Source organism: Opisthocomus hoazin, chromosome 3 (genome assembly GCF_030867145.1).
Source record: "Opisthocomus hoazin isolate bOpiHoa1 chromosome 3, bOpiHoa1.hap1, whole genome shotgun sequence".
Lineage (NCBI taxonomy): Eukaryota > Metazoa > Chordata > Aves > Opisthocomiformes > Opisthocomidae > Opisthocomus > Opisthocomus hoazin.
In genome coordinates, this window is record NC_134416.1 from 28,196,019 (window position 1) to 28,216,000 (window position 19,982).

Sequence of the window (19,982 nt, forward strand, 5' to 3'; positions counted from 1 at the left end):
CACTCGCTCCCCGCTGACAGCGCTGCGGGGCGGGCGGGAGGGGCCGGCGGGAGCGGGGCGGGGCGGCGCGGGGCGCGCGCGGCGGAGCCGTGTTTACATTCCGCCGCCCTCTGCACGTTGCCGCGGAGCGGCGCGCTCCCATTGGCCGGGGAGGGCGGCGGCCCCACCCCGGGGCGGGGCGGGCTGCGCCGAGCCGGGCGCGCGGCGTGCGGGGCCGCCGGCTCGCGGGTGCCGCCGGGGCGCGGGCCCGGGGCTCGGTGCGGCGGATCGGGACGGCAGCGCCGGGGGCTGCCCCGCGGCGGGGAAATCGGACATCGAGCGGCTCTCCCAGCGCGGCCGCCAGCAGCAGCATCCCGCCTCCCCGCGCCGCCCGCCGCTCCCCCGCGACGCCTCCGCCGAGGGGCCCGGGCGGGCGGGACGCGGGGGTGCCCCGGCGGCGGCGGGCGGGGTAGCGGTCGGGCCCGGGGCGGTGAAGGGGCGGCGCCGGGGCGCGCGGGGCGCGGGCGGCGGCGGAGGGCGGGCGGCGGAGCTGTCTGCCGCCCTCGCACATGCGCAGCGCGGGCCCGGGCCGCGCTATATAGCGACTTGGCGCCGGCGCCAGCTGAGCAGCGCGGCCCGGGCGGCGGCGGCAGAGGTGTGCGGGGGGGCGAGGGGCGGCGGGAGGTCCCGCTGGTGGGCGGCCGCGGTGGTAGTGGTGATGATTATGATGATGTTGATGATAACGGCGGTAGCGGTGCCGGTAGAGCCGGTGTGCGGGGCGCGGGTGAGGAGGGCTGCGGTGAGGCGGGCTGCCCGCGCGCCGTCGCTGAGGAGAGCCGGGGGGTGGGTGTCCGCGCGCGGCCCCCTCCGTGCTGGCGGTGCCGGTCCCGTCCAGGGCCGGGGGCGATGGCCCGGGCGGGCACGGCCGGCGGGAGGCAGCGCGGCGGGCCGGGGGGGGTTGGCGGGAACCCTCCCTCGCCTCCCCCCCGCATCCTCCCTGGGCCGGCCGGCGGCGGAGCGCCCCGCGGGGGGTGGGGGCGGGCGGCCGGGTTTTGGAGGGAGACGGGCGCGGTGGGGGCGGGGAAGCCGGCCGAGCCGCTTGGCGGGCTGACCCCGATCGCCGGCCCGCGCCGCCCGCCCTCCCCCGGCCGCTGCTCCGCGCGCCCCAGCCCTCAGGAGAGGGGCGTAGCGAGGAGGGCGCCTGGTGGGGTCGCCCCCCGCAGCCCCCATCCCTGCCGTGCCCGCGCTGGGGGTGCTCTCACCTCCCCTGGCGCGGGGTAACCCCTCCCCCGCCCCCCGTCCCCCCGAGGCAAAAGTGGGTGTCCCCGGTGCGGGGCTGCCGTCCCGCCAGGCACTCCCGGCCGCCTCCCCCTCAGGTTTTGGAGGGAGCCTCGCTGGCGGCAAGGCGGGAGCGCGGGGAAGCGGGGCGGGCGGGGGGGGGGGGGGGCGGCCGCCGTCCTGCCCCGCTCCCTGCCCCCCCGCGCGCCCCCTCAGCGGGCTGCTCGACCCCGCGGGAGGGGGCGCAGCGCGGGCGGCGGCGGCGCCCCCACCCCGGCCCGACCCCCGGGGCCGGCCGAGGCGCCCTCCCGCTCTCCCGCCCGGCGCGGCGCAGGCCGCCGCCTCCCCGCTCTCTCAAATTGGCGCGGAACCGGGGCGGCGGGAGCGCGGGCGGCGGCGGGCGGCCCGGCCCGGCTTGGCGCGGTCCGTCCCATCCTGGCAGGTGGGGGGGGGGGGGGGCACGGCGGCGAAACCTCCCCGGCGAAACGTGGGTCGGTACGGGTGCCGGGTGGCTGCGGGCTGTGCAGGGAGTGCGGGGGTCACGGCCGCAGGGACCGCCCCCACCCCCATCCTCTCGTGTAGGAAGTGTCCCGTCACGGCTTCCCCCCCTGCCTAGGCGACCGCAGCCGGGCAGAGCCAGAGGGACGGCCGGCATGGGTGGGCTCCCCTGGGTAACCCATCCGGGCAGTGTAACTCCCAGCAGGATGCGGGTGTGGAGCTGCCCGCGATGATACGCCTCGGGCGTCCTCTGCTCGGGTGCCCCTCATGCCGGGTCCAAGGTGTGTGCCCTCCTGCTTCTGCGGTGGCAACCACTCATCGTGGTGTTGGTCCGCGTTTCTTGAGGGTGCATTAACTGAGCTGATGTTCCTCCTTCGGTCCAGGTAGAGATCTTGCAACCCAAAGAAGATGTTAAGACGCAGGTGAGCTGTTAGCATCATCATACACCAAGCTTATTTTTGTTCGTCTGGCGGCTGCTGCTCTCCTAATTTCTTGTGTCCTTTTGCTCTTTGTAGTAGCCGACTGCATGCCAAGAAGCAGCAGCTGCTGTCGCATCAGGAAGAGTCTCCGCAAGAACTGCAGGCACCAGAGCGTCTCTGGACCAGAAAAAGGAAAGCGTCAGAGGTAACCAGTTTGGGCAACTGCAGAAGTTTTAATAGTATTGGAAGTTCTCAAGTACGCTTGGATGGGAGAATCTTTACTCTGCTGAGTTAGAAAGTGGGGCAGGAGTAGGAGCAGTTTGCTTTAGCTTTAAAGGTGGGTGTGCTGGTTGTTGTTGGTGCATTGATGTGTGTTTTTCTTCTCAGCAGGAGACTAAGAACACAGAAGACTGGAAAATTGCTAAAAAGCATCAATATGAGATTAAGGTAATTCAGTCCTGATCAGCTCAAACTAGGTGAGGGAGTCCATCTGGTTTATGTTGGTGGGTGTCAAGTCATGCGTTACACACTAGAAAATTTTGAATAGGGGAAGTTTCTACCTTCAGATACTAAAAACTATCTTTTTACATGTTTTTGCTTTTTTACATGTGGCTTTGTTAAAGGACCCTTCATCCGCTATGTGGAAATCACTGCGGAGTAAGGTTAGGTGTAAAAAGGAGAATAAACCCAGATATTTCAGAATAATTCCATGTGCAGAGTAGGTAAGGCCTAGAGGCAAGTCCAAACAAGATCATTGCACTTGTCTCAGCTAAAGGTGTGGTTTCACAGCCATTTAGTGAAGAAGACTCAGTAACCATGCAGGCCCTCTTTACCTTCATTTAACAGTTCTTTTGATTATTTAAATCAGTTTAGGAATCTATTTTAACTGAGATAGGCTACTCCTAAACCAACTTGAGGCGCTTTATAGTTGTTTATTTTAAAGTGGGTTAGGAAAATATTGTAACTTTCTCTTGGAAACAGTCTTGTTTACAGTTATTCTGTTGTAAAGCAAATGTGACTAAAGGCTATGGTGAAGCAAAACTCTTCTGATTGTGAACTTGTCTTTGCAGCCTTTGCGTAGGGGAAAATGCTGTGCAAGTATGTCAGCTGTACTTGGGGTGGAACTGTGTGTCACAACTTACCTTTGCCGAAAGGGGAAAATCCTGCTTCCTGTTCTTTCCTTCCTCGGTAGCTGGCCACACGTTCCATCCGCTGCCTTGCTCCATTTTTGGTTGTCTTTAAATGAAGCGGTATGCAGGTTTAGTTTGCCAAATTGGCACTACACAATGAGTTAGTATTCTGCCAGGTTAGTGAGTTGAATCAACCTAGCAAAGGGTCTGACAAGCATCAAAGCTGACAAAAGAAGGAAGGGGTCAGACGGGCAGTGAAGATCACAGGAGAGAAGAAAGAGCGTGATCTCCCCTTTCTCATGGCTGCATGCTGTTAAGATCAACTCTGGACGATGTAACTTCACTCCTAGGGTGCTTTAGTTTGGCTATAAATAGGTTTAGATACACTAAGGAAATTGTGTGTTGTTTCCCTTGCGTAACAACCTTATAGGAAAAGTTTCTGTTTTCAGGGGTGGGAGTTGCCAGTCTTTGGGAATGGGATCTCCCCCTAACTCACAGAGCAAAATTACAGTTCTGTGTCACCATTTTGAAGGTTGTCAGTCATCACAGCATTGCATATGCTCCATGCATTTGATACCTCTTTACTTGTGTTGGTTACGTACAACCAAATAAGTATTAGTGAAACAAGGCATAGAGTTAACTGAAGTAATCTAGAATTCCTTCTTCGAAGCTTTCTGCATTAATAACATCGGGCTCCTCTTCTTTTTGAGTCACTGCATCCCGTATTTGGCATTGGCAGGCTGAGAGATAGTTCACAGCTGCTGCTTGCTCAGTGGGTATCTTGCTCTGGAGCTGAGGTGGGTGGCTCCTCTCTGGAGTGCTTAATTGGAAGATAACAAGTTGCTGAATTTCCACTGAGAGACAGTAGAACCTCCACCCTCTCCTTTCTTTTCCTTCTGAGTAGATAAGTAGATAGGACCAGCAACCTAATGTTCTGCGTTTTAGTAGCAAGGACTGCCTCTGCCTTAAGTACTGTAACTGAGCAGCTCAAGCAATGGCTAGGTTGCTTGTGGGTTCATAAACTAAAGATAGTTGTCTTCCCCAAGGCTGAGTTTCCCAAAGTTATCAAATTTGGCTTCACACGTTCCATCATGACTACGAAAGGTTTTGTTGGCATTTCGTCTGTCTTTCTTGGTTTGGGTACTTGAATCGAATGCTGATGTACAAAAAGACTAGTGCAGATTACGTATATTGTTGTTGCTACTGTAACTGCTTCCCACCTTTCTTGCTCTGGTAGTAAAATCAGCATTTAAGATACCTTGTTTATGTTGCAGAGTTGTTGGCCACCCACGATAACAGGAGGCATCTCGCCTTGCACAATTATTGAAACGCCTCACAAAGAGTCAGTAACCACTGACTTCTCAAGATTCAGAAAGTACAGATTCAGAAACCTCTTCATAAATCCATCACCTTTGCCAGAACTTAAGTAAGTTTACCAGGTGCAGCTGTTGTTGATATTTTATCAAATACACTGGGCTACTGCAGTAAAATCTGTTGCTGTATTGCGTTTATGTCATAGTGGACAGTGCTCAACCCATACTTCTGCTTGTGTCCTTGTCCCACAATGATTTGATGTCCAAATAAAGGACAGAAATTCTGGGTGGGTTTTTTTTGTCAGTCTTGTAAATGCACCAGACAGGTAATTTTTTACCTTTGAGCCATCCTTTTATAACTTAACCCTGGACACTCAAAGTGGTTAAGAGGCACATAATGGTTAAACTAAACTTCTTTTGGTGCTGTTGGAAGAGAGCGATCAAAAAATACTAAGCAAAGTTGTCTTTTAAGAACTTAAAAATATACAAGTATGAAAATAAACTTGTGGCAATATTGCTGTGCAGGCAGCTTGCTCATGCAATGCAGTATGCTTTGTGCAGTCACTGTTCTAGAAAGCTTCCCCTCTGCAGAGGGATCGATTAGTAGACTGAATGGGATTTTTTCAGCTTCTGAATTTCTCAGCCATTCTGGTGTGTGAGATAAGTACCTTGGTTGCTGTTTGTATCAGCCTGGTGTTTAATGCAAGAGCTGCTAAATACACTGCAGTGCATTAAGGAAGACTTCTGCTGAGTTGAATGAGAAGAGAAGCAGAACACGAAGTGTTGCTCTAAGAGGACCTTTCTAGATACACCATGTTTTTATGTGTTCTGGTCAAGTTTTGGCCAGGACTGGGAAATGCTGCATGGTGATGTTCTGCCTCAGTGCAAAGCAATAGGTCTCTTACTGTCTGTTTCACTGAGTTTCAATGCACTTCCCTCTCAGTATTGCTCCCAAGCCTGCCCAGCTGTGCTTTAAAGAGCAGTACGCTCTTCTCTATACCTAGCAAATCACATTTTTGTATGTGTTGGGAAGCTTAGTGCAGAGTAGTTTTTAAAAAGTAATAATAATAATATAAATAGGATGGTGAATGAGGGAATCTCATGCACTCCTTTAGCAAGTTGTTGGAAACTGCTGGATCCCAAAGATACGTTCAGGTACAGGATTCCATGCAAGGAGTTTAATCCTTGGTGTTCACCTCTTGTCGATAGGCGTCTGTAAAGCTGAGCTCCATCCTTTCCGATTAGCTGAATAAGAGGATCATTCACTCTCTCCTGCCTGCTTCATGCTTTCCGAACTGCTGCAGGAAGATCCTAATAGGAGATTTCTCAATGCCTGCCCACTTATATGGGGAGACTTGTGCATTAAACAAGCAAATATCTCTCCAGCCTTTAGCTTATGACGGCAGCAGAATAGAACTGACCTGGGTTAGAGTCTGTAGGCGATACCAGTGGTCAGGTCTGTTTAGTCTCTTTTTGCTTCTGCTTGGGGAAAGGTAAACACACACCTCCAAAAATTTCAGCAGAAAATCAGCACTGCATTGATGAACATGTTGTCCCCTTTAGGAACTGTAGGGTGAGAAGTACATCTAAGAAAAAACCCACATCAATTCATAATAACAATAACTACAAATTAAAACCCAGCCATATTCATGATATAGGCATCTTCTTCAGAGGTAGACTTGAGTGCTAATAGATTAGCAATAGATTAGTTAGGAAAAAACAAGAACTCAGTTTCTTTCCCAGTAGCCTGCTTCTGAGCCTTCAGGTAGGCTAGAAAAGGAAGGGATGGATGAATGATTTCTAAACACCATCTGTAAATGTTTTTCTCAAACTAGACTGGACAACTTTGTGTTTTGTGTTTCCTGGGGAGTGGGCTGGGTTTTTTTCTTTTTTTATGGGGAAGGTTTGGTTTTTATCTTGCTCTCTGGACAGCCACCTAACCAGTTTTATTTGCTGTTCTATAAAACTGGACTTGCTGATGATCTTGGCAAGCTGCGGTTGTGGTGGTAAAATGTTCAAAGTATAGCCACAGTTGTCAAATTACCATAAGGATCTTCTAGCATGTGGAATTCTTTTTGTTCCTGAATATCAGTAAACAATAAATAATGTTTTTATACTCCTTTTGTGAAGGTGTGTGTGTATATATATACCTAACAATGCTTTGTGTAACTTTTTTTCTGTAGTTGGGGAAATTCCAAAGATGTCTGGCTGATCATGCTGGAGAAGGAGGACAGATACACTCACTGCAAACATTTCACGTCACTGCATCCTAGTTTGCAACCTCACATGAGATCAATTCTGTTAGACTGGCTCTTAGAGGTGTGTGCTTCTAGTTACTTTGCCATGTGTTATGCCTGTGAAGTAGGCAGATAAAAGCAGAGCTTTTACATAAAGATCTAATGGGAAAGTGTATGGTAATGATAAATGCCAAAACTAGTTTGCAACAAAAGGGTTACAAGTTACTACTTTTGATCCTCTTGGTGAGCTACATTCAGTCCTCCCAGGCAGGAGATGCGGGACCTTCCACACAGGGCAGCGAGCAACAGGACTTAATTTTTGCTCTTGCCACACTCCTTCCTGGGAAGGGGAGAAATCTAGTTTTGAGACATTTGTGTTGAAATTGCTGTAAACAGATTAGTTATGGAGCTCTAACTTTGCATCTTGGACTGTATCTAAGCTATGAGACAACTGCATCTGTATTGGGGACTTGGGTTATCACCCTGGCCCTGTCTACCTCAAGAGCTCTTAGGTGTCAGCCCTTAACACTATTTTCTGATTTGCTAGTGAATTTTTAGTTATGTCTTATGAAGAGAGCAGAAGAAAGTAGTGTGTTAGTGGCTGACTTCTGAAGGTTCTTGATACAGACATGTTCTTATCTCAAAAGCATTACAGATAAATCCTATCCATCTTCCAGTCTAATTACTGTACTTCAGACTATTCCAGCTGTCAGACAAAATGGAAGCGCTTCATCTCGGCAGCCTATGCGAAGGAGGGTCAGCGCTGTAGATAGAGCGCTGTGTTCTGGAGCTGTTTCCAAGAACTCTGTATCGAACATATTCAATCACCGCTGCCAAAAGCAGCCTTGGGCTGATGCAGGGCTTGCCCATCAGCAGAAGGGACCTTGCAGGTTTTTCAGTTCTGTGTCAAGTACTCCAGGGAAGCAGATGTTAGCGGCCCTCTTGGTGGAACAGTGCTAACAGCAGGGAATGTCAAGGGAAAGGAAAAGAGCATGTGGGGCTTTTCTATTAATTTAAATGTGGTCTGAGTATAAAAACTATTCCAGTTGTGTACTTCACTGCTTCCTCTAATGTGTAAATTACATAAAGCTATTAAATCATGTTTTGTTGCCTTTTTTGGAAAATCTTAAACTGTTAGGAAATCATCCGATTTCCAAACACAAATGTCAACGAGAGCCTTGTTTTTGTCCAGCTCAGTGGTTCTATATGCCACAGGGGATTGAAGTCCCACCAACTTAGAGAGTCTTCCAGTAGCTCCTAACACTGTCTTCTGTAACATCATAACTGAGATACTGTTTAACATGACCAAGCATTATTGCTTACATTTGGGCAATACACTTGTAGAGAAATTGTGCCATTTTTTCACAGGTGGGCCTGGTCTGTTCATTTTTGGTTCTGAATCTTGCTTGGAGCAGTAGTTAATAATACCAGAGTAGCACATCAATTGGGAAATACTAGATCAGCTCTAAAAGAATGAGCTGTTGAGTTGCTGCCAACCAGTTGCATTTTTGATGCCCAGGCAGGGTTTTAATTCGCAAGCGGGCTTTCAGCCTGATCTTAGAGAATAGCTAGCAGTAACAAGACTTTATTCCAACTTTGTATCTAAGTGAAATAATGAAGCAGGGCGGGAAGCTTGGACTTGGGATCTATTTCTTGGATATTCTTTCCTGTTGACTCTACACAGATTGTAAGTAATTTATAGGTAACTAGCTAGTTTCTAGCTGTAGAGGGGATACAGAGTTGCAGATACGTTGGAGTTGTTGCAGACCCACTCGAACTCAGAGATGAGAGGAAAAAGCTGGCCCCTGCATGAGATCTCCAGGCCTGGGCAGACTCCTTTCCTTTTTTGTTCAACTGGCATTTGAACCACTTTGATACAATGCAAGTATGAAAATTTCTTCCTGCCAGGGAAGCCCTGCAGCCGTAGGGAGCAGATGGCTGTTCTTGCAGTTTTGTTCCCGCTTAGTGAGGCTGTTGGTGTGCTGGAGGGGCTGCAGGCAGCGCTCCTGGCTCGCCAGCAGAGCCCCCTCCAGCAGCAGCTCCTGGGCTTACTTGCTGTAGAGCTGAAGATTTTAGTGGTTCTGCCCTGGGACAGACCTAGTAGGAGGACAGGGAGGATCTGCCCGATGGCTTCAGCTTGAGGTTTGAGCCCAGAGTATTCTTAATCAAGCAAATCAGTGGAGTGTTTTTGCTATTTTGGGTTTGCCCCGCCCCCCCCCCCCCATGAGGTTCTTTCAGTAGAAGATTGTTTGTACTAATTTTTAGGAAAACTAGATGCTATTTAGATTGGAAAAAGCGTACTTTGGAAGTGTGTTAGTGCATCACAGGCAATCCACATTTAGGTGGGAGCATGGGAAATACTTTTCCCGGTCCCGTACTAACCACTGCATCCCAGCACACCTAGGTATGTGATTGTCTGTGCAAAAGACAAAACTGTACGTACTGTGTTTTACTAGTAAAGCTTGAATCCAATATGTGTACACAAGAGTTTTTTAACAGAAAACTGATTTTTTTCTGTTTTTTTTTTTTTTTTTCCCTGTTGTAGGTATGTGAGGTGTATGCACTCCACAGGGAAACCTTCTACCTAGCTCAAGACTTTTTTGATAGATTCATGTTGACACAAAAGAACATTAACAAGAGCATGCTTCAGCTCATAGGAATTACCTCATTATTCATTGCCTCCAAACTTGAGGTAAGAAGCTCTGTTACAGGCAGGAGGATATTCAGTCTGGAATAACTAAAAAGATGTGATACCATATTTATGTTTTTCTGTCTGAATCTTTTGAACTTGGCAGTGTACACAGAACACTGAAGGTCAGAAGAGGAAATTTTTTTCTCTTCCTTCAGTTGTTCACATGTCAATCTCTTAGAGTGTAGTCTTTGTCCTCCCTTTCCTCAGCAGCAGGGAAGGAGACCACATAAGCTTGAAATGTATGCAAGTGTGCCAGGAGTAGTTCTGTTTTGGTTTGTCTTTTTCCAAATACACAGCAATTGGCAAACAATCTCAGGAATGGGTGTGGGACTTGAACAAAACCAAGCCTAAGTGTCAAACTGCCTGTGCATCAGGCTGATATCCCTCTAAACCCATTCAGTGGAGGTTTTTTTTTCTTTTAAAGATACTGTAGTCAGTGTAGTGATGGTGATGCGTTCCGTTGCACGCTACATCTGTGAGCCCAGAGCATGTCTTTGTATGTCTTCCTTTGTAGGTCATGGTAGGCTAGACGGAGAGGAAAATTTGGGATGTTAAGCTGTTATACTTGGACACACCCCCCCGCCCCTCGCCATCTAGCTGCTGTTGTTCCTAAAGCCAAGGCAGTGTGCTACAAGGGGTTGTCTGTCCCAGGGAAGCGCATGGGGCATCGGGCCATGGGGCCAGCTGGCAGAGAAGCAGTTCTGCCAGCAAGTTCTCTTTTACTAACACACCTACCTGTACATGGCCCCAAATGGCATAATTGGGTTTGCAGATTTCAAAGTGGCCGTGGGATTTTCTTTCATCTTCTTCTAGCATTTTTTTAATCAGTGAGACTTCATCAGCACCGAGTGACACTGCACGTTACCTGTATTGGCCTTTTCCAACACCGCAGTGTGCTGTACAGGAGTTAGGATAGTGTATGCTTTTACATCAAATGGAACAGCTGAGTAAGAAGTGGTATAAATGAAAGGCTGTTCTGATGGCTTGGTCAGCACTTATTTCCCCAAAAGCTAAAAAACTTGAGATAAATCTATCGTGTTTTACAACAGATAACACATAACCTACTTGCTTTTTAGTATCTCCTTATCCTGTAAGTTTCAAGTCAGTTCATATAAGGAGAAAAACACTGTCTAGCATAAGAAATGTTAATAGTCCAGTATGGACTGAGTAGTATTTGCCAGCATCTTCTCAAGCTTTCCTAGAATTGTGAGGCACTCTAATCTTCACTTTTTTCCCTCCCTTTAAAGGAAATCTACCCTCCTAAAATACAGGAATTTGCATATGTCACTGATGGTGCTTGCAGTGAAGATGACATTGTAAGAATGGAAGTTGTTATGTTAAAGGTAATAACTTTGCTGAGTTTGTTAACTTACCTGCTTGGAGAAGGAACGCGTTTAGTACGACCCTCTTTCTGTGGCACAACAAAGCCCTCAGGGTGTGCGCAGTGGACCTCTCAAGGCCTTGGCTGGGGTGACATCCCTGTCTGTTGGAGCAGGACAGGCTTCTCAGGCTTGTGTGAAAGCAAAGGCTCTTGGCAGGCGCAGCCGGCCGCGGGACAGACCAGCAGGCCATCGCTGTGACCTACGGCCCTTGCCGGTGTCCAGGGGCCTCTGGGGGAGGCAGGCAGAGGACTGAACCTGCTCAGTGCTCTGCGTGTTGGAAGGGTCCATCTTTACCACTACAGAGCTCCTCGTGCACTTATTCCTCATCAGTAGACAGCAGCTGCAGGCAGCTAGCCTGAGGGCTCAGAGAAATACTCTGATCTCCCAGCCTCTAACAGAATCACGGAGTGGTAGGGGTTGGAAGGGACCTCTGTGGGTCATCTAGTCCAACCCCCTGCCAAAGCAGGATCACCTACAGCAGGCTGCACAGGACCTTGTCCAGGCAGGTCTTGAATATCTCCAGAGAAGGAGACTCCACAACCCCTTTGGGCAACCTGTCCCAGTGCTCCATCACCCTCAGAGGGAAGAAGTTCTTCCTCATGTTCAGCTGGAACTTCCTGTGCTTCAGTTTGTGCCTACTGCCCCTTGTCCTGTCGCTGGGCACTACTGAAAAGAGTTTGACCCCATCCTCCTGACACCCACCCTTCAGATATTTATAAGCATATATTAGGTCCCCTCTCAGCCTTCTCCAGGCTGAACAAGCCCAGCTCCCTCAGCCTTTCCTCATAGGACAGATGCTGCAGGCCCCTCATCATCCTCGTAGCCCTCCGCTGGACTCTCTCCAGTAGCTCCTCATCTTTCTTGAACTGAGGAGCCCACAACTGGATGCAGTGCTCCAGATGGGGCCTCACTAGGGCAGAGTAGAGGGGGAAGACACGCAAGATCCACTTGCACAGGCACATGAAAGGGGGTTGAGAGACACATATTTGTGCTGACTGTAATGCAGCCTGTTCAAAAAGCGAGAATGCAATCCAAAATGAGCACTTGTACTTGAAATTGTACATAATCTTTAGTGTCTTCTGAGGATCTGTGCAATAAGCTGAGAAAACTGAGAAGGGGAAGTCAGGGAGAAGGAATCAAGGCACAAAACTGTCCTTGCGTGGTTTAAGGTGCTTAACTGTTTGTTTGATGTTCGCAGGCTTTCAACTGGGAACTCTGTCCAGTGACTGCCGTTGCTTGGCTGAACCTCTATCTGCAAGTGGATGCTCTGAAGGATGTGCCGAAAGTGCTGCTACCTCAGTATTCTCAGGAAAAGTTCATTCAGATCGCACAGGTCGGTAGTAAACTGTATCAGAAAGTGCTTTTTGAGTGACTGAAGCACAACTGAACGTTACGCCCCAAAAGCAATTAAAAAAAATGTTTTTCCTTGTTTCACCTCACCTGTTGCTTTGACAAAGAACGTGCACTTTGACTGCGAGAGAACTTCACAGTCAGGTTTGAGGAGCAGCACCCACGTGTTTCGTGTTTCCCAGCTCTCATGTATTTTAAGACTTTTCTGTACACTGGACAAAGACAAATCCATCTTTTTTTTCAATCACTGCAGCGTTCTGCAAATAGCAGGCAGTGGCAACGGCTCTGAGAGGAGGGTGGATCATTTAAAGCAGTTAACTGTTCTTACCTGCTTTATTTATGTTTCTGTGTATTTGCCTAGCAGGCAGGCAGAGGGGCCTGTTGACTAGTTTGGAACTGCTGTGGTTCAGTTTTCCCGGGCACGTGCTGTGTCCAGCCTCAGGGAGCCTCACTGAAGAGCAGCCCGGTCTCAGCCACTGAACCGCTAGGTCATATTTCAATTTAGGAAAATACCATCCTGGAGCTCTGGTAGGAGCTTTAAGGTGTACTTAAATCTGTGCAAGCAGAGTGTCTTGCATGTTACTGGTAGAAGTGTGAATTGCTTTGCATCGTAGCTCTGTGAGACCCACTTTTAACTGCAGTTTGTGCCAAAAATAAATCGGATGCATGCAATTGATGCTAAAAATCTCTGCTGTGTTACAGAGGAGCAACTGCAGGAGGACTCCCCTATGCACAGCAGTTCCTGAGACACCATTATACTGATGTATTGTCTTGCTCAAGTGTGTAACACTTACTTCCTCCACTCTCTATTTCCTCAGCTCTTAGACCTGTGTATTCTGGATGTGAATTCTTTGGACTTCCAGTACAGAACACTAGCTGCTGCAGCGCTCTACCACTATACCTCCACTGAAGCAGTTCAGAAAGCTTCAGGTGAGAAGCCTCTGTAAAGCCCGGTCTTGCTAGGCAGCGAACTGAAAGCTGTTACCTGCCTGTGGCTGTTGGTGTACCAGGCTGCCACACAGCAAGCACTACACGGACATCAATAGTTTGTTCTTCTGGTCTGTGGGTTTTGTTCCCCCCCCCCCCCAATTTCACTTCCTTCCTACCACTATTTCAGATGTTACAAAGACTCAAAAAAGAAGGAAATGCTTTTGGCAGCATAGTCTTAGCTGAGAAGCAGATTTATCCTCCTTGCTTTTGGGCTAATACTATGGCTCTGTGACTTCCAGTTATTCGGGGGATCCTTAGCTACACATTATTTGGCTACTTTTTCTCCTAAAACATAGTCAGCCACTACTCATCCTCAGCTGTCAGTGGCATTCAATTAACCTGTGTGCTAATTCCTACAAGCCTGTCCCTTATAAAGTGGAAAAAACCCCATCACTTACTAAGCTCAGCCCTTGTGCATTGCCTGAGGTACCATGAAGGACAGTAACAACAGTGTGAACCAAAACCTTGAGTTCAAGCTGAAAGAGTCCCTGGTAAGCACCAGGAATCCTCACGGCCACAGAGCGGCTGTGCTCAGGAGGCCCGTGCTCCCCAGCCTCTGCCATAAGGATCTTAAGTAACGAGGAAATGCTGGGAGCTCCTGGGAGGATGTTTCTGACTTCTTATCTGTGGTATTTATTGTTGGTTTTAAATTTCTGGCCACGCTGCAACACTGTGCAACTCCCTCATGACTTACAAATGCACTACTGTGTTCTACCCCCAGGCTTAGACTGGGACAGCATTTCAGAGTGTGTAGAATGGATGGCTCCCTTCGTGAGTGTGGCAAAAAAAGTCCCAGTGAAGCTGAAGAACTTTCAGAAGGTTGCAGCAGAAGATCGACACAATATCCAGACACACACAAATTACTTGGAGATGCTGGTAGGTGGTTTGTGGATTGGCAGCGTGCATTACCCTCCTGAGGCCAAACACCTTCCTGCTCGCACCTGGCCTGGCTGGCCTCCACCGGCCTGGTCAGTGGTGCCCAGCCTTTTGGTTCTTGCTCCTGCTTGGCGGTGCTGTAAACTGAAGGTGTTTTACCGTAACACCTGCAGGCCACAAGCAAAGCCATGGATTAGAACAAATAATGATCTTCACGCTGTTGTGTAACATCACCTTTTTATTCAGTATCCTAACTCTGGAGTACTGGAATTGTACTAGCAGGGTGACGAAGCACTGCTGAGTACTAGTGAAACAAAAAAGTAGAACTTGTCACCGGTATTAACTGTTGTCTTCCTCCCCCGATACACAGGAAGAAGTTAACAGTGGAGCAGCATCTACTGCCCCTGGTCAGCTCTCACCCGTGTCAACAGGAGGAATAATAACCCCTCCCAAAAGTACAGAGAAGAAATGAAATGTGGCCAACAAACGGTGTGAACAGTTTCAGAAACCGGACTTGGTGCTTCAGAACAAGACCACACTAAAGGTGATTCAAGAGCTGGTCAGCAGAAGACGCATCAAACAGAACAGCAGATGGAAACTGAGACTGGCGTCCTCCTACAGACTTGACAAAAGATTTAGACCAAGCACCCCTCTGTGCCACCGCAGGAGCCTGGACTGCTTTGGTCCCTTCTCAGACATGACTTAGGTCAGCGCTGACCATTCCTAACTTATGAATTTCCAGAACTTTTTAAACACTGCTGAGTGGCAACGTTTGCCCACTCAGGTTACATGTCAAACTTGCTTTAACTTGGGCTAGCCATACAGGACAGAAAAACGTGACAGCTTGTACATATTACCTCCTCTTGACTTGTGGGTTTTGTTTTGTGTCTTTTCTCGGTGAGGTCAGAGCTTAGGGCCTGTCAGTTCGTCAGCCCTGAGCTCAGGTGCAGTATTACAGTGGTCAGCGGGGAACAGTTTACTTTTCTGAAACCACTCTGCCCTTGCATGATGGCATCACCAGCCCTGTATCAAACTCCAGCTCCACAGGAGGCTGAGGAATTCAAGATGGCCCTTTAGGGCCGCCCTAAACTTCAGTTCTAGTCTAGCACTGACCTCAGGGAAGAGTACAAGCGAAGAACCTGCTGCTGAAGAACCGCAACTGGAAGAAGTGCACTCCTGGAAGGAAGGAGTTCTCTGTTACAAGACACAGCCACCAACTTTTAACAGGAACGAACACAACAACAGGAGAGGGTATGGAAAAAAGTGAGCCGCTGGTACTCTACAACCACTCAAAGCCATAGGAACAGTATTTTAAACTAACTGTGGAGCTGTGTTTTATCAACGTTTATAAACAGCATTAACTACTGTGTTTTCCTTGGAATGTTCTCTACCTCTGAATCACTTTGGTGATGAAGGGACAGATGGGTATCGGTCCTCCTCCCTCTTTCGCGATGCTCCGACCTGTGCCCCACATCCAGGGACGAGTTTCACATGATGCTCCAGTGCAGCTGCGTGGCCGGCTCCACGGCAGGTGCCACCCATGCCCACAGTAAACGTACGCTCTTAGCAAACTTGAATTCCTGCCTTCTTCAAACAAGCCATCGTGGAACTAGCTGAAGTTGCTTCCAGCCTTCTATACAGTTTGTAAAAATAAGGGGTTTATTATAAGATTTCATCTATTTTTAAGAAGGATACTAGACTGTAAATGTTCTATAAAAATTTAAATGAATTTAAAAAATAATAAAGTCTTGAAAGATTTTTCCACTTCTGCACATTTTATAGTAGTCTTCCAGCATTAGCCTAGAAGTAAAGTTTTGCCATTGCTTGAAGAAACTTCTTTTTTCTTCTCTGCGCAGCAAGCTGTAGGACTTCCTCGGGATTACTGGCATTCAGCTCTGTCTGGCCAATGGCTTTGATCTGGAACAAAAGAGGAGACAGCGCTGGCAACAGCCCTTCCAGCAAAGCTGTTTCACTACCAGGCGTTCTCAGCACTAGCTCGATGGGCGCTTTCTTTCTGTAACATGCTGTGCTACGTCACCCCACCCCTAAACCAAGAACTGTGCATCAGCACCCAGCCTCTGTTAGAAATGACACGACAAAATTAAAACTGGAAGTGGTGACTCTTTCTAAAGATGGTCTCTGTGGAGGGGGAAAGGCACACCAAGGAGCTCCCTCTGCCTCCAGGCACCCTGCCTCAACTTACCGCTATCTGCCGCTTGTCTGTCTCGCCTCTTTTGTGGTGGAGATCTGAGGGTGAGTCAAGGAAAGGTACTTGGGTAGGAAAAGGACTTCTTCCAGCCATGAACAGCCCATGTGAGCTCTCTGTAGTGGCAGCGTAGGGAAAGGATACATGTCAGATACTCCAAGATGGTAACATCCCAGATGTATTCGTAGTAGGAATCCATGGCGTCGTGACTGAGAGAGAACACAGGTCAGAGTACCCAACACATTCACGTACTGTGCACGCACATTTATAAACACTGTTGTAACATTTACCTGTTCTGTTCCTGCAGTGCCTTAAACGCAGTTTTATAGTCTACTTCTCTGAGGAACTGGCATAAAATGGCTACCTGTAAGGAAGGACTCGCAGGTGATTGCCACAGCCTTACCTCCCCACAAACCGACACCTTCCACAGAACCCCCGGTCACCCCTCCCTGTGCCTAGACCCAATCCAGCGCTCGTCTGCACAGCAAGCGAGTTCTGAGCAACTGAACCTCGAGGACACATGCAACTCATTCTGAAATATCAACACTAGTAGCTAACAGGAACAAAAATGGTTTTTACTCACGTCTGAAGGGCTTCCAGGTTTCTAAATGCATTTAATAGCTCTTAAAGTCAGCCTAATGTCAGCCTTGCTACTTCCTGGAGAATGAACAATCCCACGGCACAACACCGGCCACCCATGGTTATCATGATGAACACAGCCGGGTTCCCAACACCACCCCACAGACACCACACTCTCCCTCAACTATACCAAAGAAAAAAAAAAAACATCTCTATCCCAAGAGAAAAATAGGACAAAAAACCCCAGACTATTTCTACTTTTGACAACATTTCCAAGCATATATTTATTTACTTACTAATTTGGGTCCTCTTAATGTCCTAGAAGCAACAGTAACTACAACAAAACCTATTTAATCGCAGATTGCATTGAGAAGGAAAGCTGGATTTGGCTTTACTTTTCAGAAAGTTCTCCTCCCACTTATAACATCAAAACATTTCTAAACTGATGTTTTACTTGATGCCATGTTCCACCTCTTACCTGGGTGTGACAGTTGAGTAAAGAACAACACTTGATCATCCTTTTAATCACCTACAGAAGGGTTAAAAACACAAACAGGATTATTTTTTTTTTCCTCCCCATATACAAAGGTGCAGCTAACTATGTACATCCTTCTAACCCCCCCTCCCGGATTCCTGGGGCTCAGTACACCCACTGAAGCAACTGAGCTTCCATCACTTTGGAGACTTCGCCAGGGTACGACGTGTGCTACAGAAGCAAGCACTGTGGTTCTGCAACAAGAGCCGGGCTGTGCTCTGCTAAAGGGCTTCGCCTCCATCTGCTGCGCCCACAGAAGAGGCCTGACCTGGGTGGGAACAGCACACGGAGTGGGCTCGGGGACGGCAGCTCTGGCACCCAGGCAGGCCTGTGCGAGTGAGCAGCAGAGCTGCCAGGCCACGGCACGGTGGCCCCAGCCGGGACTCCCGCACTGCTGCAGCCTGCCACAAGGCACAGCTTGGACTGGGATGTGAGCGGCCAGGATCCCAGGCAAAGAAGCTCTCACCTGCCGTACGAACAGGAACATGAAAGGAGCAGCAGTGGGACAGTGTGTGAAAACAAGCTCCTTCCCTGGGCCTACTGAAACGCGGCATACAAGTAACACAGCGGTTTCCTAATGAGTAGGACAAATGCCTGGATAAAGGTTAAAGTGGCTGCAAGATCCCACTGGAACACGCTTTGGCTGGGATCGAAAATCCCTCCCAGCACACAGTTACCAAGGTGTTCTCGCTCACGGCCCACTTGCAGGTGACAAGCCACTTGTCACACCGACCTGCAGAGTACACAGGTACACACTTTGTACAGTGCCACACTCGCGGCATGCCCTGACAGTGGCAAGCTGCAGTCCTACCCATCTCTGGATAATCTTGCACAGCGCTGCGATGCAGCTCTGCCCGCTGTCAGAGTCGGGAAAAAAAAATACCAGCGCATGTGTGAAAAGCAGCCAGTGTTGCCTGAACCTCACTGGTAATGTGACCCACGCCCCCACCCCTCACCTGTGTTAGCCAGAGCAGGCAGTATTTCAGAAGCATTTAGGCCACACATTTCTGCTCGTCTGCACCATGGGTGGGAGCAAGTAGGCTCCGTCGGTGCGACACCAGCACCAGCAGCACAGTGGGAGCCGGACGTTCCCACCAGCCGGAGGCTCAGGCCAGGGCTGCAGCACAGCCAGGAGGCAGAGCGATTCCCGCAGCGCTGCCCGGGCTGGTCCACACGCCCGGTGCCACACGGCATGGGACAGCCCCGCAGGGACAAGCTAGGGGATTACCACACCATGCGGTGATGGGTGCACGACAGGCTTTTTCATTTGCTACCGCGCTGGAGTCCAGCACCAGCGCTTTCCCAGCTGGCAGCTCTGCCCGATCAGTCTCTGCAAGCCAACAGCAAAGCCTTCTGCGCTTCAGCAAAGGAGAAGCTTCAGATTTTCTATGGCTTTCAAGCAACAAGCAAGGAAAAATGGATCTATGAGGATTCATATCCCTAAATGCATCAAGATATAAAATCTTACAGGCTACAGGGACATGTGCATGTTTAGCAGTGCTGTCACTACAGCAAATGAGGATGCTGACTGAATCCAAAGAGAGATTTCTGTACATCTAAACCCCATTGTAACTCACCTGGTCTGTGTACACATCGGGTGGTACCATCTTATTAAAGAAGTCAGAGCATGCAGCTCCTGCCTGTAGATAATAGTGAAGTGCTGCTGAATACTGATTCGTTGCTGCAGTGGAAAAAAGCAAAATAAGGTCTTAAAAGTAAGCACAGCAGTTATTTCTAAGACTCAGATCAATTGTTTACAGAGCTACTCAGACATACGTATCTCCTAGCTGAATTCCACTGGGAAAGTGCCTTGCATGTCATTGTTTCAAAAGCACAGATACACAGGAGGTGATGAAACAGTGACAGACAGAGAACTACACAATTGGAAAAACTAGCAACACAGGCAAAGTTCTGTCTTTTGAGAATTACTTTTTACTTTTCAGGTACTTGATCTTAAATCCATCAACCTTAGAGCAAAAAAGGAGTTTGCCTTCACCGAACTTAGCAGGCAGGTGGTAGTGAAGGAGTTGAGCTGGCGCGAGTCAGAGCGGGCCAGCTGATGCCGCCAGACCCGTCTCAGGGCTCAGCACCAGCTTTACTCCCAGATGTGACGGCAGCCTTCAGGGGCTCTGTGGCGAGAGCACCCTGCTTGTCCACGCTGCTTCTGAAATACAGACCTGCCACGTGCCAGGAGCACGCCAGCTGCTGCTCTTTCAGGTACCAGCTTCTGAGGTTCCCTGCACAAACACTCTCCCCTCTGGGACGCTGCTCCACTTTATACGAGCAGTAAGTACTGCCGGTGTATAACCTTGAATCACTCTCCCATATACAAGGTGACAGCCCTAACCACTGGGTTAAGACCCCTTCCCCTCGCCCCAAGGGTTATAAAGCATCTTCTAGTCAAATCTGTCCCCTTTGAAAGCAACAGTCTGGGATTTCTGCACTACATCTTACTGTACACCACAGACATCCATCCAGTCCAAAAAAAAAGAGATTTGGAAACATGCACCTTGCCTCC

At 49.3% G+C, this 19,982-nt stretch overlaps 2 protein-coding genes across 2 annotated transcripts in view; one reads left to right on the forward strand and one right to left on the reverse strand.

Moving 5' to 3' along the window:
* The first annotated feature begins 2,066 nt into the window (after positions 1-2,066).
* On the forward strand, positions 2,067-14,616 carry CCNE2 (cyclin E2). Its single transcript, XM_009943526.2, has 11 exons — positions 2,067-2,177; positions 2,271-2,379; positions 2,562-2,621; positions 4,579-4,730; positions 6,801-6,936; positions 9,400-9,546; positions 10,794-10,889; positions 12,127-12,261; positions 13,097-13,208; positions 13,990-14,144; positions 14,515-14,616. Exons 1-11 carry the CDS (start codon positions 2,164-2,166, stop codon positions 14,614-14,616), a joined length of 1,218 nt encoding a protein of 405 aa, XP_009941828.2. The 5' UTR covers positions 2,067-2,163.
* INTS8 (integrator complex subunit 8) overlaps positions 14,365-19,982 on the reverse strand; it is a 30,339-nt gene continuing 24,721 nt past the window's right edge. Inside the window, exons 22-27 of the mRNA XM_075415837.1 lie at positions 19,042-19,145; positions 17,408-17,458; positions 16,641-16,714; positions 16,495-16,559; positions 16,348-16,391; positions 14,365-16,061 (exon numbers count right to left, since the gene is read on the reverse strand). Coding sequence (XP_075271952.1) covers positions 15,945-16,061; positions 16,348-16,391; positions 16,495-16,559; positions 16,641-16,714; positions 17,408-17,458; positions 19,042-19,145 — 455 coding nt within the window. The 3' untranslated portion in view covers positions 14,365-15,944. The remainder of the gene's footprint in view (positions 16,062-16,347; positions 16,392-16,494; positions 16,560-16,640; positions 16,715-17,407; positions 17,459-19,041; positions 19,146-19,982) is intronic.

Excerpts from the sequence above, each read along its gene's own strand:
- CCNE2 (XM_009943526.2), top strand. Across the intron at positions 2,380-2,561 it reads GAAAAAGGAAAGCGTCAGAG|CAGGAGACTAAGAACACAGA; the intron begins GTAACCAGTTTG and ends TTTTCTTCTCAG. Across the intron at positions 4,731-6,800 it reads TCACCTTTGCCAGAACTTAA|TTGGGGAAATTCCAAAGATG; the intron begins GTAAGTTTACCA and ends TTTTTTCTGTAG.